This window comes from Phaseolus vulgaris, chromosome 3 (assembly GCF_000499845.2).
Source record: "Phaseolus vulgaris cultivar G19833 chromosome 3, P. vulgaris v2.0, whole genome shotgun sequence".
In the NCBI taxonomy this organism is placed as follows: Eukaryota; Viridiplantae; Streptophyta; class Magnoliopsida; order Fabales; family Fabaceae; genus Phaseolus; species Phaseolus vulgaris.
The window spans coordinates 45,941,841-45,964,304 of NC_023757.2; the positions used below are offsets into that span (position 1 = coordinate 45,941,841).

At 31.9% G+C, this 22,464-nt stretch overlaps 4 protein-coding genes across 7 annotated transcripts; all 4 read right to left on the reverse strand.

The window, feature by feature from the left end:
* Positions 1–2,807: 2,807 nt before the first annotated feature.
* On the reverse strand, positions 2,808–8,238 carry LOC137808155 (phragmoplastin DRP1E-like). The gene is made up of 15 exons (XM_068609116.1): positions 7,903–8,238; positions 7,751–7,814; positions 7,468–7,575; positions 6,821–6,922; positions 6,244–6,294; positions 6,080–6,141; positions 5,542–5,632; positions 5,357–5,421; positions 5,008–5,202; positions 4,774–4,893; positions 4,616–4,686; positions 3,827–4,052; positions 3,661–3,711; positions 3,215–3,583; positions 2,808–3,126 (listed from the first exon to the last, which is right to left on the reverse strand). Exons 1-15 carry the CDS (start codon positions 8,029–8,031, stop codon positions 2,998–3,000), a joined length of 1,833 nt encoding a protein of 610 aa, XP_068465217.1. The 5' UTR covers positions 8,032–8,238; the 3' UTR covers positions 2,808–2,997.
* Positions 8,239–10,030: 1,792 nt separating this feature from the next.
* On the reverse strand, positions 10,031–11,326 carry LOC137805951 (probable purine permease 11). 2 transcript variants are annotated; one of them, XM_068605829.1, is made up of 2 exons: positions 10,406–11,316; positions 10,031–10,291 (listed from the first exon to the last, which is right to left on the reverse strand). In XM_068605829.1, the coding sequence occupies exons 1-2, from the start codon at positions 11,157–11,159 to the stop codon at positions 10,089–10,091; spliced, it is 957 nt and encodes a 318-aa protein (XP_068461930.1). In that variant the 5' UTR covers positions 11,160–11,316; the 3' UTR covers positions 10,031–10,088. The 2 variants fall into 2 exon arrangements, with proteins under 2 accessions (XP_068461930.1, XP_068461929.1); XM_068605828.1 differs by having other exon boundaries at positions 10,031–11,326.
* Positions 11,327–13,332: 2,006 nt separating this feature from the next.
* Positions 13,333–17,223, reverse strand: LOC137808156 (probable purine permease 11). 3 transcript variants are annotated; one of them, XM_068609118.1, is made up of 3 exons: positions 17,089–17,223; positions 15,286–15,345; positions 13,333–14,675 (listed from the first exon to the last, which is right to left on the reverse strand). In XM_068609118.1, exons 2-3 carry the CDS (start codon positions 15,323–15,325, stop codon positions 13,549–13,551), a joined length of 1,167 nt encoding a protein of 388 aa, XP_068465219.1. In that variant the 5' UTR covers positions 15,326–15,345; positions 17,089–17,223; the 3' UTR covers positions 13,333–13,548. The 3 variants fall into 3 exon arrangements, with proteins under 3 accessions (XP_068465219.1, XP_068465220.1, XP_068465218.1); XM_068609119.1 differs by lacking the exon at positions 17,089–17,223 and having other exon boundaries at positions 13,333–13,619; positions 13,696–14,675; positions 15,286–15,750; XM_068609117.1 differs by lacking the exon at positions 17,089–17,223 and having other exon boundaries at positions 15,286–15,747.
* LOC137805673 (vacuolar protein sorting-associated protein 55 homolog) lies at positions 17,119–18,002 on the reverse strand. The gene is made up of 4 exons (XM_068605611.1): positions 17,904–18,002; positions 17,616–17,619; positions 17,389–17,473; positions 17,119–17,311 (listed from the first exon to the last, which is right to left on the reverse strand). Exons 1-4 carry the CDS (start codon positions 18,000–18,002, stop codon positions 17,119–17,121), a joined length of 381 nt encoding a protein of 126 aa, XP_068461712.1.
* Between the last annotated feature and the right edge of the window lie 4,462 nt (positions 18,003–22,464).

The following is a 22,464-nucleotide window of genomic DNA, read 5'->3' on the forward strand; positions in this document are numbered from 1 at the left end:
TTGTATCAAATAAATTATTAAATCCAAAAGGGTGTTAATATATACTTAAGAAATTAAGTGTTTTGTATTAGATTTTTACTACAAGAAATTCCAGAGTTTGCATTTATGAAGGCTATAACCTCATCTGTTTCAAGGATCTATGATTGATTTAAATAGAATGAGTTTTGAATTATCAAACATAAATCCTACTAATTTGAGTTATAATTATGTGAGTTAGGTTGAAAGAATTGATTGTAAGAATGTGGTGATGATTTGAGAAGAAAGAGATTCTTTGTGGTGACAAAGACTGCCACCATGGAAGTCCCTTGGACCCAGCGTGCCATTTGTAATCATTAATTTGAGCTCTGATACATCCAGGGAAAGTTCTCCAACACGCATATTTCTTCTTCTTATCGCTTCATCTAAACCTAACTTTTTCTACACCAACTTCTATACATATTATAAACCTTAGATATTTTATCATAATGCAAGGGCCAAGGCAAGGAAGAAATGGAATTTAAAAGCTTAGGACCATTCCAAGGTGGTCGACAACACCTCATTAGATGCATTTGGTGGAGTTGAGCTCAATCAACACATAATATTCTTCCAATATACTCCTTCAACTTCTTTTCAAGTTTGCTTTCTTCTTCACTTTTTCTTTCTAGTATTTCTTTATCAGAAAAAAAAGTTCATTTCCTAAAAGGTAAAAATTAGTGATTTATTAACAAAAAGGTACAAGTGCCCACCAAATTTGTGAATAAAAATCTGAAGCCTGTACAAATTTATTTTTTGAATTTTTTGTTACTGTCTTGTGTTCGTAAAAGTTATAATTTGGTTTGTGCTCACATGAATGCTGTGAAAAGTTTATTTAGGTGAGAAACAAACAATCAACATCGCACTTTATGTCTCACCATGATACTTAATTTGGTTTTATGGAGTTTAATTAACTTTCATGATTATATATATATATATATATATATATATATATATATATATAACATGTTCTATTATATGTTACTTGTTATACAGTTATGTAGGTTATTGAGAAAGGAAGTTTTACTCCATAAAGGAATGTTGTCTTATAAAGTAATTACCATATTCTACAATTTAAAATTTTAAAAATTGTAAATTTCTAATGACACTTGATATTTAATATTATATTTAATAGTTGATTAACTATTTTAGACATATATTTCGGTTCTTCTCTTTCAAAATATGTCTTTGTAGTCTCTACGACTTTATGTTTTTATAAATACTTAGAGGATATCTTTATTCAATTTTTCCGAACTAATTTTTTTTATTAAATTTTCCCGAACTAATTTTTTTTATTAAATTTTCCCAAAATAACTTGAAAGTAGACTTCTATTAGACATGATATCTTGAGTCTTTTCCATTTCTCATAATATTTCAAATCTTGCTCTGTTCTCCAAACGCATATTTTTATAAGTCTTTTCAATCTTTTAAATCTCTATATTCATAATTATGCAAATCTTGAGTAGATTTATCTTACCTTAATACTTAAGTAACAAAACGTCATTTTTTTACCAAAGAAAACACAAGAATTTTATCATGCAGGATTGTCTTCGGATTATAAAGCAGTATATTCGAATATAAATTTTAAATAATTGTATGGACCAGGTCTCGAAATTTACCAATATACTCCGTGTGCTATCAAACTAATAAGAATTTTAGTTTTAAACAAAGTATTAATGGCAAAATTTGTAGAAGCTTTTACTCGTTGGGTTTTCTATTAATTAAAAATAATTTGCCGAGATTATGGTAGTTCATTCGGCAAATCCAGTATACTGTTTGACTTTTCAAGGTGCAAGAAGTAACAATGGAGGTGCAGGGAGAATTTGTCAAACGAATATGGCCTGTAAAAAATTGGGTCGAGGCAAAGACATGCCCATTTAACAACTCTAGTATATTTTATTTCTAACATGTATATTTTATTTCGGTAAATGCTTCCTACACCCAATCATACCCAACATATAATTTTAATTCCAAAAATGTCCTTTATTTCAGAAATAAAAATCCAGAATTGAAAATAATATATTCCAGAAAAATAAATCCAGAAGTTATTGAGTTTAAGAAATAAAAATCCAAAAAAAAAATCAAAATTTTATTTCAAAAGAAAATTCCAAAATTAAAAGTAATACATTTCGAAAAAAGAGATCAGAAGAGATTATTATGTTCTAGAAATAAAAATCCAAAAAAAAAAAAAGCCCATTCCAAATAAAAAAAATCCGTAATACAAAAAATTTGTTCTGGAAAAAAAATCCAGAACACATATTTTGGAAAAGGGCCTCCTTTTAAGGAAATTTTTGTCTTTTTCGCTGGTGCAGTGATATGGTGATTGCCTTTTATTTCCTAAAAGAGCATCCATTTGAACTTGGCTGAAAATTTTAAAAAAAATGAAACGTTAATAAATTCAAAAGATTAGTTATACACATTCGAAAAATTTCAGAAGTTGCAAATCTATTGAAAATAATCTATTTCCCCCTTATCCAATGGTTACGGAATAATTTTATCGAGTACTTTAATTTTGTGAAAATTCATATTTCCATATTAATTAATAATCTTGATAAAAATAAAGTGAAAAAAAAACATGTTAAATTAGTTCTTAAATGTAGCCCTAAAATGGTGAAATTTTAATAAAAAAAGGTTAACTGGTTTTATTTCAAAAATTGCATGGTCAATCAATTTAATTCTTACTGTTACATTTCTAATTAATTTAATGTTTAAACTTGACAACTATTAACCAATTTAACCGTATAAAGACCAAGTTGACTAATACATTACAACGTATTAACTAAATTTGCATATGGTTATTTATTAAATTTCAGAGTATTTTTTTCATTCAAAATTGTAAGAATTAATTGAATATATTACCCTGGTACACATCACCGGAGTTCTGAATCGGAGAAGAACAGCGTAAGCATGAAAAAAAAATCAATAAATGGAATTCTTCTAATCTTTTAGCATTAAAAGTTCCATCGAATTAAGTGAGGATTCATTTCATCCCGACCAACAAAGAGCTTCAATCTCATCCCTTGCTGAGCTGTATAACTCCAACCTCTTGGCGCATTGCTGTCTTCTTTCCATCAACTCGGAATCTTCACCAAGCAACTGTGCAAGTTGCCTTTCCTGAAAAATAAAAGTATTCAATATTTAGCCATAGATGTTTAGTTTGATATGGCAGTAGCATGTGATTCATAAGTTACGTATTATATACCTCCTTTTTGCACAGTTGTGCGTAAAAATGTTCTAGTAAAGATCGCTTAGCCTCCCTCACTTGACAATGAACCACGGCCTTTGGTATGGAATTCCTCAACGTTTCTGACACCATCTCCACATAAGATGAAACATTTGAACCAATTCTCTGGAAGTGTCCCTCAGCATAGCGTTCTGCAGAGGAGGAAGCTGGATTCTTTCCCTTCTCAACTTCCTGAGGGAGTTTTCGGAAGAAATCAACAGTGATGTAGGAAGATTCCATTTCCACCAGCCGTATCGTTGTCTTCCTACCGTCTTCACGGAATTTCTCTAATGCCTCATTAGCTGCTGCTGCTACTTCGGCTTGAAGAGTTGGAAACCGCTTCAATTCCTGCAATCATTGTCATAGCATATTACTTCATTCACCCCATCAGCAACCAAAACTAAATAAATAAATTCAACTCAAACCTGTGTTTCTGCAATTGACTTTCTCACTAGTTCCTTCAGTACGAAATGAACCTGCCACAAATATATAGCATAAGAATTAGGAAATACCAGGCAGCAATAATAAAGCAAAATTACTTCCAATCGAAGAATATGACTGAATCAAAATATTTAAAGCAAAAGCGCTTACAGCATCGACGGAAGCTTGCGCGGGACCTTTGAAATAGTGGAGTGAGCTCTCCAGGAGACGCCGGTAACCTTGTTCTGGAGCGATTAAATGAGGTTGGTACCCGTCTGCCTCAGAAATCACTTTTCTCACATTTTGCAACGACAAATGACGGTCCAGTGGAAGCTTTCTCAATGCAGCAGGAAGCTGGTGATCGAAAATCCCATAAATTCTATCGCCACCTGGTCGCCTGAGAGGGGAAATACAAGAAACTAGAAAAGGTCAAGGCCTTTCTTTCACGAAAATGTTATATCCAATTTATAGAATTAGATGCCTAAACAGTCAACGGTCGAAGTAGCTTGATTATCACCGATAATCTCGTCACTCTGTAAATCAAACAGATTATAGCTGACGAACATGGATGATTATTGAGGAAAATGATCTAAATTACGACTTCATTTGTTATATTACACTTTAGTTACCGCAATTTCTTAAAGTTCTCCATTCGTCTTACCGTCCACACCTTGTGTAGTTTGTAGTATCTAGTTACTGTTTCCTGTCGTGTTAAAAAAAATATTTTTTTGGGTGGAACATAAGAATTAATAGCATTGATATAATGAGGTCTAATTCATGAGAAAGTTGATTTGAATTACTAATAAAACACAATCACGCCCAAAATATTGAAAAGAAAAACACAAAAACAAAATATATAGTTGTGATTTCAAGGGGTTCTCAATAAAGATTAAATAATCAGCTCCTCTATTCAATTGATATGGTTGCTAGTTTGAACAGAAAATAAAATACAAAACTTACCCACCATCCAAATGCTCCTTAAATACTTGTTCAAAATCGCGGCACAATTCTAGAATAGTGTACAGCTGAGCCTGATCAAATTAGAGGGATCAAATTAAAGGAATAACTTCAACTTTAAATACATCAGTAGTAGACGGAAGAAAAAAAAACCTCCTCACCCCAGCATCAACAGCAACTGGTCTACCAAGGCGTGTCATCTCTGCTACGAGCTCATCAATGTTTTTATTAATTAATGATGCAATTCTTGGAATCCGAACTCTTATCAGAGACTCTAGATGCTGAAACCAAATCAGTTCTATAAGTAACCAACCAAGTGGACAGCAGAAAAAAATTAGCAAAAATGCATGTCCTGCCAACATGCAAAACTTCACGAGAGTCAGGTAAATAGAAACCTTGGAGAGAATCCTTGCTAGATATTCCGAGCCCATTTGGCTGGCTAAGTGTGAGTAATCAGGGCTGGTAGTGAAAAATTCACGTTCCCTCCGCCGAGCAGCAATCATATCCACACTCCTATTAATATCTGCCTGAGAACGGTTTACAATTCCCACCCAAGGGTTTTGAAGTCGATAAGATCTTCCCTCAAGGACCTACAGGATGTTCAAAATGGTAACATTAAGGGTGAGTTGTAAAATTATTCTGTATTCATGTCAATAAGATTCACGTAAAATCGGTACTAGGTTCATCACAGGCCAACAATACAATCTACGAGTTTACACAGTACTAGAAAACCAAGATTCTTACGTCCAGAGCATTTGTTCCTTTGTCCATCAAATCGAGCTTTGTTAACACACCAAACGTTCTTTCCCCTAAACGAAATTTTTTTTGAACCCAGTATCAAGAAAACACCATAATAGCATAATAAAAAAATAAATGCATATAATTTGAATAGTTGAAGCATAATGGTGCACAAAATGAATGAAGCATACCAGAAGGGTCAACTTGTCTGGAAACCTTGATGGCATCTGAAGTTGCTATATCTTGATTTGCAGGTGTAATGGCCAAAATCAAGCAATTAGGCTGCAAAAACACAAAAAATAATAAGTGATGAATAGATTTTGAAAAAATGCTCTTAACTGAAACAACAGTAAATCTATGATAATGTCAAATTCTGTAAAATGAGGAATTAATTAGAAGGTGCAAGTTCAAATTATTATCATCGTTTTGCCACACGTTCAAGGGTATAATTTCATATTGGAAAAGGTTTAAAAAGTCCGAACAACATTTACAATTCAGAATGCTAACAACTTTTGACCGAAAAAATAATGTGACCAACAATTGCCAGTACATTAATCACAGGTGATGGAGAAGTAATTTAAATTAAGATAATGAACTTATTATATATCATCCTCCATAGGCTTTTTATCCAACGTGGGATAGGCAACCAAATACGAAAAATAAAGAAAGAGAAAAGACCAATAGGTAGTTTTTTCTTATAGCTATAAATAAAAGTACGTCTTCTACTACCTTCTCAACATATGAGTGAATCATCCTTTCAATGTCTTGAACAGTACTTTCTGGCTGTCCCTCTGAAAAAAATGGAAGATCCTTAACTTATTATTGGAAAAAAGGAAAATGATAATAAGAATCTTTGTATATTTGAGAAAAAAAATAATGAAAAGAAAGCATACCTACAGCAACCTTTGTCAAACCAGGCAGGTCGATCAGTGTTAGATTGACAACTATCAAGAACAAAACATAAAACCTTTAATGTCACAATGCAAAACGCAAAACTAAAAATTCACATACAGACAGCAACCTCCCTGCAGGCAGAGGCAGAGCAGCCAAGCACACACAATTCCCTTGTAACATTAGAATGATGGTTCTTTGATTGTTATAATAAATTTCTTCTTCCATCAGAATGATATTAGTTCTTGGACAACTTATAATGCAATTCAATTATAAATACGGTACTAAAGGAAAAACACTGAATCGCCTGTAATTGATACGCAATGCAAGTCACATAACACGCTAACTAAAATCTAAAAATATAGCATAAATAGCCATAAAACTATCAAGATATCAGGGTACGTGTAAAAGTGACAAGGACTGATTACATATTCTCTCCGGCAAACATCATTTATACTTTAAGACAACAGCAAAAGCCTTTTCCTTCCATATCGCAGAACCATGAGGGGATTTCTAAATCAGGCATAGCGGGATACATATCCCACCAAAAAATGAAAATGTAAAGTATAAATTCTTTACCGTTTGGAGAATAAATGCTGAGATGAATAGGAACAGGAGATATCCGCTTTGATTTCTCGGTCAGTCTATCAGTTTCATCTTCAATTTCTTTTCGAACCATAGCTACAGAAGATGAAAATTACCGAACATCAAAAATTGAAAATCGTTTATCTAAAATAACACATATATATATATATATATAAATAGATGACAACATATTGCTTATCCACTTCTGACTAATGCAAACCATATATTAAAAGATTCCTACACTGTCAAAAACATACTAATTCATGTCATTACGATTGCAGAGACCACGGATGAGATTTTAAGTCTTTGACCAGGAAATGCTAACGTAGCAAGCCAAATAGAAACTAAGATATTGTATGTAGAAGCAAAGCATGCAGTTGTGGAATACACAAATTTAGCAAGCAATGCAAAAAAGAATTAAACCTCAAAGAATGACAGATCGGCAAGAAAAGAAAATTCAGAGATAAACCAGGCTAGAAAGAAACACTTCACTACATTTTAAATTACATATTTTGAAAAGACAGAAAGGCATGCATGCATGCAGAGTATGCACTCTGTAGTCTAAGGAACTCTTTTTTCCAGAATCTTGAAATGGGGAATAAAAATCAAATATCATTTGCATGAGAAGGAAGAAGACGTACAGAAATCAGTAAAGCGTTTCTTAGGCAAGTGCAGAAACTCCGCATAATCCTGTAGTTCCTGTTCTATTTTGTGCAGCTGCAGCACCAAAGGCCTCCGAGTCACAATCCCTAAACATGACGTAAAACTTAAATTACACAAGCAAGGTTCACGAGAAAACGAAAAGAATTTATCTTTCAAAAGATCCAACAATTTCCTTCTCCTAACCAAACAGCATAGATCGGAATAAAAACAAAGAAACTAATCGTCAAAGAATGAACGATTAAAGCTATAAAAATAAAGAACCTGATCCCCGCGGAAGAAAATCGCGGCCGACAATGCTCTCCAGAACTGAAGACTTTCCAGAACTCTGCATTACGTACAAAAACTAAAAATCAGTAGCGCAGACAGCGAAATGGATTGAAAGGGAAGGAATGGAAGAAGCGAGAAGAGAGAACCTGGCCGCCGACGACGGCGACGGAGGGAAGAGCTTCCCAGAGTGTAGGCAACGCGGCGTCGGCGCCGTGATCGCCGAGGACCGTACAGGCGCGCTGAATTCGGTTAACGAGTGCGATCAAGGTGTCCATTGGTTTGTTGGGAGAGGGAAGGAGTGAGAGTGAAGGTGTGGAAGTGGAAGAGAGGAAGAGGAGTAGCAGAGGAAGGAGGAGGAAGAAGAAGAGAGGAATGAGCAGAAGGGAAGCTATTTTTGTTGTTTCCGTTACGTGCTTACGCTTTTTCTGAGAGAAAATTTTTAAAATTTGGGATGATGGACCACATAAGCGAGAGGCGTCTTTAATAGTGGACTTGGCGTTGATCCTATTGCCTTCTCAGCTCAACTTTCCGTTCCTCTTTCTTCCGTTTTTTCCTGTCAGTCAATTCCTTTTGAAAATTAATCATACTATTTTCTTTTTCTTTTTCGCTCGCAGATTTTATTACATGTACGTTAATAGTTATTTTTCATAAAATTAAATAAATATGTAAATATATTACCTTCCATTCAGGGATTAGTAATAACTTCATAAAAGATAACTCTAAAAGGTTACATTCAAATAAATTATTTTGTTTATTATACTAAAATTACAAACAATCAAAAAATTATTTAAATTTTATAAATAATTAATTATTAATATATAATTAAATTACTCATCAAATCATTCTTCTTACTTTTTAACTCATGTTATCCACGTTTATTCAACTTTAATCCATAACTACAATTATTCAATGAAAAATACATTAAAGTTTATCATGATGAAAGATACAGTGAAAAATATGTTTATTACATCATTATTTTTATATCAATTATCCAAAAAAATAACATAATAAATATCCGATTACATTTCGAAATTAAATCCAACTCTTTTTTTTATGTAGGATCTCCTAATCGTGATGTGAAAGGTCTGTTTTCATGTTTCTTGACCTAAAATCAGGCCATCACTAATATTGCAACCAAATCTGAAATACATATGAAAGCGTGGGATAATTGTTAATTACAAGAAAAGTAACTAACTAAAAAACAAGATAACTAAATTAGAGGTATGGAAACTCTACAATATCTTTCAGTCAGTTGATATTTCAACTGCAAAAGAAACTCGAATACTGAAATTGGTAAAAACGAAAATGTCTCAATAGTTATGTCATGAGTAGAATGTGTTGGAACTGAAATAAAAATCAACATTGACAATATATCTGCATATATTGTAGTACTGAAGACCGTGAACAAAAGTTCATAGTTTTAAAAAAAAATGGTTGTGACTTTTACAATTATTTAGGAAACTAAAAAAATAAAGATTAAGTTAAATTTTGTATACTTTTGATAAGTGTGAAAAATAATTCAAATTTAAAAACTTTAAATTTTTTTAAATGAATTTATTTCAAATTCAAATCAATTTTTTGGATTTTAAATCCAAATCACTAATTGAATTTGGATTGCATATATACATAGGATAATTTCTTAGATTTGTGTATAGTTCATATAATTTATTAGATCCAAATAAGATAGTACTAAATCAAATTCATACAAAGTCGGTTAAAGTTAAGTCAAGTCAACTCATATTTAAATTGAGTCAAATTAGTTTATTTCCAAGTCAAACTGACTCGACCCATACTCAAGTAAAATTGAGTTGTTTTAGACTTAAATTGCGTTAAGTTGGGACAAGTCCACATTCACTTGAATCAAAGGTTGTAAGTGACATCAATTATCCCAGGACAATGTTTCATATCACAATTAAATTATATTATTTGGGTTGTTACACTTTTAAATAGAAAAAGTTACATTCTTACTATTAATTATAGTTTTTAACTTAGTGATATTTATTTAATCTAAATATAGTTCAATAATTTATATTAGAGTCAATGTTATAAATTCAATTTTTACTAGAACAATTTTGGAGAAAATTGTTGGAAGTTATGTAATTTTCTGTTATTTTAGTAAATCTAGACTGAATTATGATTAAAAAATATAACTAAAATATTTTATATATAACTTTTAACAAAATCTTTATAAATATCAAACAAATTTACTATATATGACAATATAACAAAAAATATACTTTACTTTAAACTTTAAAAGCTCTGGTGTAGCGAATCTCAATGCATAAATATATAGTTTTGATAAATATGTGCTACATTACCATCAATTCTATTATCAAATTTGTTCTTCTCCCTTTAAAACCTGAAGGCCATCATCACTTCTATCTTGGTTGGCCATTTGGTCATCGAGATAATGTTGATATATATAGGACAGAAAGCCCCATATAGCTAAAAAGAAGGCTACAATCTTCACCGCATAAATCTTGTCATGGAAGACAAATACAGCAAGGATAGGAGTTATGGTGAGTTCCAGGTTACCTATTACAACAGAGAACAATGAAGATACTTCAAAAATCAACCCTAACATACCAATGCATGCTATTTGCCATGACGCAGCAGTCCAAACCAGAGTCATTACATAAGACACCCTACCGTATTCAAATTCCTTCATCTCCATTCCCATACTTCTCCAATCTCCGCTTCCAACCAATCCCACAACGGCACCAACTGAAGCAATGATCATAGGGTAAAAATTCAGCCTCAAAAGAACAGAAAAGACTCCTGTCTTTGCAACCTTCTCAAAATAGAACTGCAAGAGAGAGTGCTGTAAAGCAAACGTGGCAGATGCAGCAAGGGCACAAAACAACCCGATTAGTCGCTTCTCTTTGGGAAGGTCCGTTGAGTCCTCGGATTCAGTGTTGAGTGCAATTAGGATAACTGACATAGTAAGAACAACTATAGAGTTTAATATCAATGCAGTGAACTTTTGGGAATTGAGGAAGTAAGTAGCTACCCCATTGAAAGCTAATTGTGTGGCACAAACTAGAGCAAAAGTGGAAAGAGAAAGATATGAAAGTCCACATGAATACAAGAAGTCCATTGCTATCATCAATAGACCAAAACCTAGGTAGAAGGTAATCATGACTGAACGTTTGGGTTTGGAGAAATCATGGTTGGTTGATTTGGAGGAGTAAAATAGAAGCGGAATTAGTATAGGGAACCCGGCTGATTGAACAGATGTTGCAATCCATTTGCTTTTACCACCTTTGGCAAAGTAGAATCTTCCCAAAAGTGTGGCTGTGCATTGGCCTGTCAGAAGTAAGATTGTATAAAGGGACACACGCAACCAACGTTTGTATTCTCCCAGCGTTGAATGTTGAGGTTGCTGAGTAACAGTTGTGGACATTGTGTTCAAGTTCCGCACTCAGTAATCTAGCAGAATACAAATCAGAAATTGAGATTACAAATAGAATTGGTTCACAAATGCAGACCAGTTTCTTAACTTGATTTTCACCAAATCTTTACACTAACTAATAAAATTGGACTATTGAAACATTGTTGGGGCAACCTCTATGGTTTAATCAGATACTCTTCCTCACTCCTTTTTATATTGTTTTCCAGCATATAGCCATTGTCTCTTTTTGTTCCTGATGCAATATTTCACCATTTTTTTTATTGAAGAAACATTTTTGGCCTTCGTGAAAAGTTTAATCGCTCTTATCTGATTTTAAATTGTTTTTATTAAATATTCATACAGGTATACTTTGTTTTTACCGTCCACTGTGTAAAACAAATAAATTTTTCAAAGTACGCATCTCCGTAATATTTTATTGCTCAATTTTTTTTAAAATAATTATTTGATTTAAGCAATGGGCAGTACATACGCTTTATAAAATTTAAAAATAGATATGGATATGATCATGCTCATTTAAATAAACTTCTTCTCAAATAATTATAAAGAGGAGAAAAAAAAACTAATTAGGGGTAAAATAAATAAATAAAGATAAAATTAACTTTTTTTTATATAAACTCCTCCTAGAAGTTTTCTCGTTCGGTCTTCTATAAATTGAGATAAACTGATTAATTTACTTCGGTAAGAAATTTTGAATTCATAATTTTATTTTTTATTTGTATTTGTTGAAAGATCTATTCACAACTAACATACACGGCACATGTATCCCCCAATATTTTATTTGTAATATATTTGATAAAAAATATTTTTTTCTCCACAAAATTCTTCCCAAAAGACACAAAATGATTATTTCACCAAAAACAACCAAATCTAAGTAATCTATATTAATGCTGTATTTTTTTAATAGTAGTACCGCATGTTTGATAAACATGGCTAAAAAACCAAAAGAAATTCCATATTTGTAAGAAACGAGGGTTAAGTTAGATTAATAAATTTTCATTAAAAATATTTATTTAATAAAAAAAATATATAAAAATCATGTAATTTTCTTTTCTTTAATTAATTTGTAAGAATATAGATGTTGAACAAATCATTAAAGGCAGTTCAAATATTTTTCGAAACACAAAATCAAAACTTTTAAAATGTATTTATTGGATTTATTAAACATCAGTTTTAAGATGCAATATTGATAGGTATTAGTTCTAATATGTAAAGAAAACTAAAAAAAAATACAATAAAGAAACCTAATTAGAGCATCTCATATAATAATTAAGTTTTGTGTCACTCACAATCCTTCCTCATATTCATGTTTACATGTGAAGACACTCAACAAAAACAAATATAGATATCATTAATATATAGTAATTAAATCGTTAAATTATATAAAAAAAATATTTTTTGTAGTTTTTATTTAAGTTTTAGTCAATATATTATTTTTAACAGAAGATAGATGAATATTATTTCAAAAAAAATTATAATAATATTTAATACTAATTTATTTTTATTTTAATTAAAAAATGAGAACAATTAATAGGCGCAAAACCTATTTTTTAGCTAGTTTATTATAAAAATAATTAATATATTTTAAAAGTTATAGAGTATGATTGCAATTCTATTAAAAAGTTGCTAAAGTAAAACTATATTGTGTAAGTGTTAATTAGCATAATAGAAGGAATATAATGGTAATTTCATCATAAATTAACTTAACTTTTTTTTGTTTAGGAGGTAGGGTGCACAGCATCCCAAACTTATCATAGAATAGCAAGAGACAAGTGTTTATTGTATTTATTTATTTTTTTCTTAAATTTACAAATTAAATAAATACTTTATAATAGAAATAATAATAAACAGTCTTACGTTAACGAAAAGTAAAGAAAATTGTTTTTTCTAAGTTTTTTTTTTGTATAACTTGTTTATTTTTTGAAAATTTCATTTGATCATAGTCTAAGTTAATTGACGGAAAACAAAAAACATTTTTGCCTTTTGGTGGTGAATAGTTTAATTAACTGAGATGAAGGCTTCTCATGGTCCAATTACATTTCAATCATGTTGTGGGATAAGAATTTAAAATGTTGAGAGTTTGTTCTAAGTTTCTTCTCTTTTTAGAGAGATTCACGTATAACAGATATGCAATGCAGGATAAAAAATATTATATAATTTCAGAATGTGAAAAGTATATATAATAATCTCATATAGTTAATTATAATCAATATTACATAATCATATTAATTTCTATAAAATATTTTATTTTACTTGTAAAGTACAAATCAAGCTGTGCTGTAATATCTACAAAGACACAAACACTTCACAGAATTGCAACAGCAACAGCAGCATCATCCTGAGCCATAATAATTTCATCAAAATTTGTTCCATCCCATTCCAATCAGCAAATTTCTACCTCAGCTTGTGAAACCACAAGGCCGTTACTTTTATCTGCCTCGGCTTTTTTGTGATCTACATAATGTTGATACACATAAGATAGAAAGCCCCACACTGCTAACAACAAGGCTATAAACTTCACCCCATTTACCTTGTCATGGAAGAAGATCACTGCAAGGATGGGAACAATGGGCAATGCCAAGGTACCTATCACATTTGAAAACAGTGAAGACACTTCAAAAATCAATCCCAGCATACCAATAGATGATATTTGCCATGTTACAGCAGTCCAAAGTAGAGTCATTCTATATGACACCCTTCCCTTCTCATAATCCTTAGTCTCCTTGTCCAAACTTTTCCACTCTCCACTTGCAAACAAGCCCACAACAGAAGCACAGGTAGCAATGAAGGATGGGTAAATCTGCATGTCCAACACAGCAGTAAAGGTTTCTCTCTTTATAACCTTCTCGAAAGAAAGCTGCACAAGAGAGAGATATAAAGAAAATGTAGCTGATGCACCTATAGTGCAGAAGAACCCAATTATATGTTTTTCTCTGGAAAGTCCCATTTGATCCTCAGAATCAGCATTGATTGCTACCAGGGAAGCTGATATGGTAAGGAGGACTACAGAATTGAATATAAATGCTGTGAACTTCTGCGAATTGAGGAAGAAAGAGAACACTGCATTGAAGCCTAATTGGGTTGCACATAGTAGAGAATAAGTGGAAAGAGGGAGATATAGAAGTCCATAGGAATACATCAAGTTGTCCCCTGCCAGAATTAAGCCAAAAGCTAGGTAGAGGAAAACAAGGGTACAAAATTTTGGTTTTGGTTTGAGGGAATCATTGTTGAGCTCGGTAGTTAATTTGTCCTGTTTTTGCGTTGAGAAGTAAAAAAGGAGTGGAAAAAGTAGAGGGAATCCAGCTGATTGAACAAAAGTAGCCATCCATTTGCTATTACCACCATTGTCATAGTATAACCCTCCCAGAAGAGTAGCTGCAGATTGGCCTGCCAGAAGAAAGATTGTGTAGAGGGACACACGCAACCACCATCTGTATTTTTTGAATCTTGGAAGTTGAAGTTGCTTTCTGACATTTGTGCTTCTGTTCAAGTTGTGCACTTTTCCATCATCTGAGGAATACACACGAGATACCTAGATTAGCTCTATGATTTCTAACATAATCAGAAGTAGTTTAAACTAGTGGGATGCTAGGGACAATATTTTTTGTTTTTTCGCGAAAGTGTTCCTCTAATCCAAATAATAAACAATAGAATTATTTCACGCCCTAGACCCTAAACAATGAGTACTTAGGCCTTATATATTTGTTTAGTTTATGGCATTAATAATTTCTTTGTGAAGAAAATGACATAAAACCAAAGACATACTGTTTTCAACCAAACATTCTCTAACTTTTTCAAGTTTCATCATTAGATATCGAAACGGGACATGACCATGTTATTAGCCAATTACAAGGAACACTTTCTTAAGAGAATTGACCAAACACAAGGAGGCTAAGCATCCAGCTGTTTGTCGTCATAATATCTAACTTGATATTAAATCCTATTAGAAGAAACACAGTGATTGCGTACGATAAAGAAAGAGGATGTTGGAAATCAGAGAGAATCATGTTTCGTTAGTGTCTATTTCTGTTCCAGAATAACCAAGCAGGTTCCACTCACCCCTCTCTCTTAAAAAAATGCAATAGTTTCTTTAACCAGAGAGAGTGTTTAAGAAACTAACCTGTATTTTGTAGCTGCTGCTGGTCTTGAACCATCTCCATTGAATGAAAAGTAATAAAAACTGGGAAGAGGATATCATCAAGATTTGAAGTGGAGCTTGAAAAGCATAAGTAAGCCGCAGATTTTGAAGTATACGAAGTAAATTCAGAGCCGACATATTAATGTTTGACTTCGCTAAGTCGATCCTATTGGACTTTTGCGTACTTCTATGAATACTAATTTGTAAGAATTGACATGGTAACTATTGTGAAAATCATAAGCACCGCAACATTTTTAGCATTTCTTTGCTTGACAGATGTACTTTCCCCCAATTCGTCGTTGCAACGTAAATTCGTTGTCCGACTCGTTTGTGTTTTCTCGTAATCCAGTTGAAAATTATTATTTTCAATCTTAAAATATTAGTGTTTTGATTCCCACTAAATATTTTTTACATAAAAATATTACTTATTCAGAAATAATGTTTTGATAACTATTTTTAGTGTATAATACAAATTAAAAAAGTATCATCAATTACGTTCTAACCATGAATATAATTAATATTAATTATCAATATGATTGTTTTGTACCATTTCCAAATGTTTTATCACATAAAGAAAAAATTTGATTCTGAAAACAAAGATGATAAGGTATGCACCAAAATTAACATAAGTATACAGAATTCAAATTTTTAAGACTATCGTCTAAAATATCAATCATGTTGATAATAACAAATAATACCATATTTTGTTTATTAAAAAAGTTTAATGTGATATAAGTTATTTAGTGTACATAAGTTTATTACGACCAAATAATCATACATAAGTCTTAGATGTAATGTAAAGAAAGACCACACACATACAACTTAGACAAAGTCTTCATAAATATAGAGCGGTAAACCATTTTATTTATAGAATTGATGAATTCTACTAAGAAATGTCGGATAAATAAAAAGATAGATGTAATATGATGAAGCAATAAATGCAAGCTCAAGAAAACCAAGTCTAATGAAGAGTTGGACGCAAGCAACGAAGACAACACACCTAAAATAAATACACAAAGTTAACACGTGTATATCACAAGATGTATTTGATAAAAATGCAAGAACATATAACATGAAGAATCTGATTCACAATTCCCAAATATATTTTGAAACATACCTCCCTAGTATCTGAGTTTGTATATACTGGTTTTAGTGTTGTCAAATGTACAAAGAAAAATACATCTTTCACCAAGCACATTTAGTGTAACAGTGGGAGTTGTTAGCATAAAGATTAACATATTGTGAAAACACTAAAACAAAGTACAACAAAAACACACATATTACAAAAGTAATTCTTAAGACTATATAAGTAGAAAGCAAAGTCATGCAAGATGCTTAATGAATGAAAGGAGTGAAAAGCAATATACAAGTGTTTGTGAAAGTATTTATAAACATATTTTAAAATTATTACATGATATATAAGGGTTGGTTTCATAAGAAGCTAGTAGTGTACAAAACATATTCATCAGTGGAGAAGGGAAGACTGATCAAAGTAAAAACACAACCAGAAGATGCTTCAATCATCAACCGAACGTTAAATCATCTAATATGTCTATAAAAATGTACAATCAATCCCCATTGCTTTGGATGAAAAACCTTCCAACTCTGGTCCTCTAACTTTGAGGTCTCTACAGAGTGTTAATTGTTAAACGCCATTTAACAGGGCCTCTTCGTTTCAAATGGGTTAAAGATGATGAATTTGATATGTAAAAGAAAGAAAAAAAGGTGACGACGCTCCTACAAGCAAACAAATCAACTGCAAAGTAAATAAATACATTTTCTTACAGGAAGAAGGAAGCCTCTCATGCCCTCAGTTCAAAGAATACTATAATGATCTTCATCGTTCATCCTCATGTAACACATTATGGCAGATACAAACACAAAGAATGAAGAGAGTTCCATTGCAAGGGCTCCCCAACTGATAACACCACAATGCTTTAATATGGCTGGAATGGCAATGCTTCCAACAGTTGATGCCCCACTTAAGAACTTGCTTGCATTCACCCAGCTGCTCCATCATTTATCAGACCACAAATTAAAAACACAAACTTATTTTATATTTCCAGACTAAAGTTAAAGATTTACTTGTTATCAGATTCAGAAAATAAAGAAGAATGCTCAGATCCCGCAGAGAAGAGCAGAGGTATTGGAAGAAACACATATGTTATCGCTGCATGAGGAATAAAAAAAAATTAATAACATACAAGGATGCTTTCTTGTCTCCCATAAATGAAAAAGAAACAATTAATTAGGATAACAGAGATGCTTTATCTTACTAGTCAGCATTGGCCACCAATTTTTATATAACGCACATGCCTGCCACACAGAATAAATCTAAGTAAGCAGTGAACTTTTTTTCCTACTAAGACATCTATTATCACATTTTATATTAAAAAGGAATTGGTGTTCATGAACTCATGTCACATTTTAGTTTACAGAATAAGAAAACACAACTAGATCTCATTAAATAGCTAAAATCATAATGATTCTGAATTGTAAAATAATTCTCTTTGACTAGGATCCTAATTCCCTTTGAAATGAAATGGAATGATCTTTTTCTGCAACCACATATTTATATAGGTGGGGGGAGAAATACTGACCAAAACATGCAAGACAACTCCTCCAGAGACCAAAACTGCTAAAAGGAGAAGTTTCCCAGTGTTCAAGCAGTAACGAAAATATCCTGCAAACTCTGCCATCTCCTACTCAACTCAGTTTATGAGAACTATCTGAGTAAAAATATAATAACATACTGCTATGAGAGCATTAAATTTGAAGAAAATGATAAATAAAGAAGTAATTTTAAAGATTACGTTAATGCAGCAGTCACAAGTAATATAATTTATTTTGGAAACCTCACATGCACAACAAAGATTTGAAGGGGAGACACACAAAGTACATACAACATCAGTTAATCAACAAAGTTTATATTTAATTATTTTTAGTGTGATCCATCATACATCTTAACTCAAATATGTAGTACACCCTGTCTGTAGAAGATAACAGAAACAAAATCTAGTATAGCTTAAGAACTAGAACGAGCAAGTGAGACTCCCAGTTTGACAGACACAAACACAAACAAGAAATGATGTCAAATAGAGAGTAAAAGCCATAGTTTTTTTAGCTGACACAAGTGAAAGATGTATGATTTTATCCAAATTTTTGAAAAGAACATTACATGAAGATTATCTGTGTATAATATACTTGTTTGTCTGTGTTTGTGTCTATTGTCTTTCTATATCTATCTTTAATCTTCCTTAACCAAAAAGCAAAGAAGCCCAAAGAACCCAATCTAGTACAAGAACTGAAGAAAAAATTTATAAGAGCAACAAAATTGAATATATAGATGTATATATGCTCGAAAAAAAAAAAGATAATAACAGATAGAAGAATGTTTGGAAAGATATTTTGTTCCACCCCAACTGCTAAGGTTTTTAAACGCTTGGAGCTAACTTTGTTTATACCAATAGCAAACTTATTTCTAACATTTTTATGAGATAAAAATAAAAAGAAAAAATAAATTAATTTTTTTATACACTAATTTACAGATCTTTTGAGATATTATATTTTTTATTTTTAATTATTGTATAAATTAACATTAACTTAGAAATAAAAAGTATTTTTTTATTTTATTTTATTCTTAAAAATATTAAATAACTAGTTAAATCCTATCTTAAAACAGTTAGTTACATCTACTCCACCAGCGTCCATCCACCAGTCAGGCTCTGACAGACGGTGGCCAATTCTCAAAGCTTCGTCAAATAGAAATTGTATTAAAAAAAATATAGATTTTTTTGTAGGTGCCAGTTGTCTGTTGCCGAACTTCTTTTTACTTTGACTGGTAGCAGCATTCTCTCATAAACCTGTTATTTTTTTCATTCGTCTTTTAAACATGTTATTTGTTAATAGTAAACCTCATAAAATTATATATAAAATCTAATAAAAAAAAAATAAGTGTTAGATTCTTGAGTTTAAATAAATTGTAAAAAATAAGTGTTAGATTCTTGATTACTGTTAAAAGAAATTAATATTTGTGTTTATATTCTACAATTTATTTATGAGTGATGAAGAAAGGTACAGAAATACAGAGAAAATCACAACTAAAAGTGATTTTACAATGTTAATTTTTGCTTTTTCAAATAAACCAAGGTCATTCAATAGTATTAATATTTCATATGCAGAAATAATATTTTAATATATCAAAAATAATATTTTAAGTTAAAACAATTATAATTTATAAATAATCAATCAAATTATTTTTTCAACTATTTTTAAATACAAAAATAAATGTTAAACTTACATTTTTTATCAATTAAAAATACAATTTAAATCACACTAATCACATAACTTACAAACTTTCATAAATTTTTTTTATATTTTTATTTTATTTATCTATCCAAACATCTTAACTTTTTTAAAATTTTCTTTTCAAATCATTTCAAATCCACTCCATCAATTTTATCTTTTTAATGCAAACAAAAAATTAATCAAAATTTCAATTATAATAATATAAATAAATCATATTAAATATTTTTTTTCTAGACGGTGGAGATAAGGGTGAAAATGATTAGGAAGGGTTGAGAGAAGGCTGAAGAAATATGAGTGGAGTGCTGCTACGATAACCCAAATGCTTGCACCCATATGTCATGCGAACGTTCCACTATATTTAAAGAAAATGTTACATACACATAATATGAAATATATAAGATATATAATGTGATAAAAAAGAGAAAAAATAAATGGTGTATAATAGTAATCCACATGCTAATTTGTAAATTCCTATAAAAAACATTGATATGTCGCTACTGTGACATCATGTGTCGGTATTTCGGCTCTTGATAAATAATCATTCAGGTAAAACCGACCAATCTACAGGCATAAATCAACATTGAAACTATCATTAAGGAGACCTTGAATCTACTTGGCCATAAATTAACTATGCTTACATATAGAAGTGCAATTCAGATAGTATTAATATTTATATGTACTAAGATAAAAGGTAATAACTATTTGAAGACTCATTTTCTTTAATTCACACTATAATTGAAGGTACCCTCTTCCGGAAGAGGTCAAGATAGAGACAAAAATTAAAGACAAAAAAATCATCGTTATAATAATCACGTGAATTAATTCCAACTTATAATAATAGTAGATAATATTAGGTGCTCATATTTATGTATATTATTAATGTAACTGCGTTGAGGTTTTTTTTAGAATATATATAATTTTCTTATAATTTTTTGATAAAACAAAATTCATATTTTTTAGTTTTTAAATAATTATTGTTTCGGCCGGTTGACCTGGATACGTCTTTGTGCACAACCTTACCCGTCAGCTAAGGACACCTTCCCTCTGGCAACCTGTGAACACCTGCAAAGAAGGACAAATAGGCACCCTAACGGCCGTTTGCACTCCGACGCTCAAGTCAGCGAGCAAAAAACACCAAAATTTTGTACCTCCGTATCGAAACACCGTGGATGGTGCTCTGAAGGTGGTAAAAAGAACTGTGTATTGTGTCTATTTCTCCCTCTGGCAAACAACCTTTCTCTAGTCCCTTCTGCGTAGCCTCAAGACTCGCGCAAGCAACTAGAGTGTATTCTGGGAAAATTTGCCAAAAGTCCGAACCCCGTTTAACATCCCAGGTTAACGCCTCTAGCATTTAAAGCGTCTTAAAGCGCATTTAATTATGAAACGTTCAGCGCCTTTAAGACGTTTAAACCGCCTGAAGCATTTAAAGTACCTTAAAACGCTTGAAACGTAAACTTTAATTACCTTTAAATAGCTTTAATTACCTTATACCTGACAAATGGATGTTGCTATTCTGACTTGGCTGTTATTACACGTGGAGGGCCTCACAGCATCGTGACCCAACTTGGGGGTATTTGGTCGTGTGAGTCCTCCTTCCTTGGAGTGCATCTGGCGCAAGGGGTGACTTTTTGGGTGCCAACTCATGCCCCCAAACCTCTAGTTACTCGCTCTGAGAGCGTATCTACCTTCCTCTCGTACCCTGTCCCCGGTTACCCCTGGGCGTGACCCTCTCATGAGTCGTATCTATCCCAAGGGTCTCCCTGAGGTGACATGGGCACTTCGCGAGTCAGATTGCTCTCCACTAGCACTAGTACTATGGCCTTGAAGCCACCTTTCTCTTCACTTTATCATTGTTTCTGCGCTAGGCGGGCCCGAAGCCTCCATGGCGTCACTCCCTCCATGGTCTTCCCTACCCATGGGTATCGGGGAGTGACACTACTGGTGGCTTGTTTGGCGACGCCTTATCTTGGCGGCACCTTGTTTAGGCGACGCCTTGCTTGGGCGACGCCTTACCTTGGCGACGCTATGTTAAGGCGGTGCCCTTCGTTGGCGACGCCTTGTCCTGGCGACGCCTTGTCCTGGCGACGCCTTGCTTAATTATTCCGTTGATTTCCTTTCTTTGACCCCTTCGCAGGGTCTTGCCACATGTTGACCTTGGCCCCGACGTTGACTTTGACTTTGGTCAACGCCCCGGGGGCGGGACGGTACAATTATTTACCTTGTTTATATTTTTATTAATAATATTTATTTTTCTTAAATTTTTTATAAGGTATGTTTTTTCTTATTTTATTTAAAATCCTATTAACGAAAAGTAAAATAAGAAATATTCTGAAATATTAAATTTTAAAATATAAAAAATTAAATAATTTTATTAAAAATGTGAGCAAGATATATGTGTTTTTAAAAAATATAGGAAACATGAATGTCTTTTATTAATAATAGAGATGAGTATCTATTTTAAAATTAGAGTTATGTGAATGTTATTTAATATAAATTTTACGGTAGGTAAAGGTATTTTTTTTCCTATATATAAATATGCACCTACTTCTCTTTTTTACATATTTTGTATTATATTTTGCATTTCTTTATTTTTTTACTAGTTTTTATTTGTATCTTTTTTTACTTTTCTTCTTAATTTTTTACTTTTTTTTCTCTGTTATTGTCGTCTCATCTCATGTTACTCTAGTGTGTTTAATCAAAACTCCATTACTTGGATCACATTCTTTTTCTCCAAAAACATTGTCGTTTTGTCTGAAATTCTAAATCATTGGTCCATCACTATTATTGTCATATGACTCTTTCCTTCGAACAAAACCCCTTAACTGCGTCTTTATTTCTTAGTTTTTCCTCTGC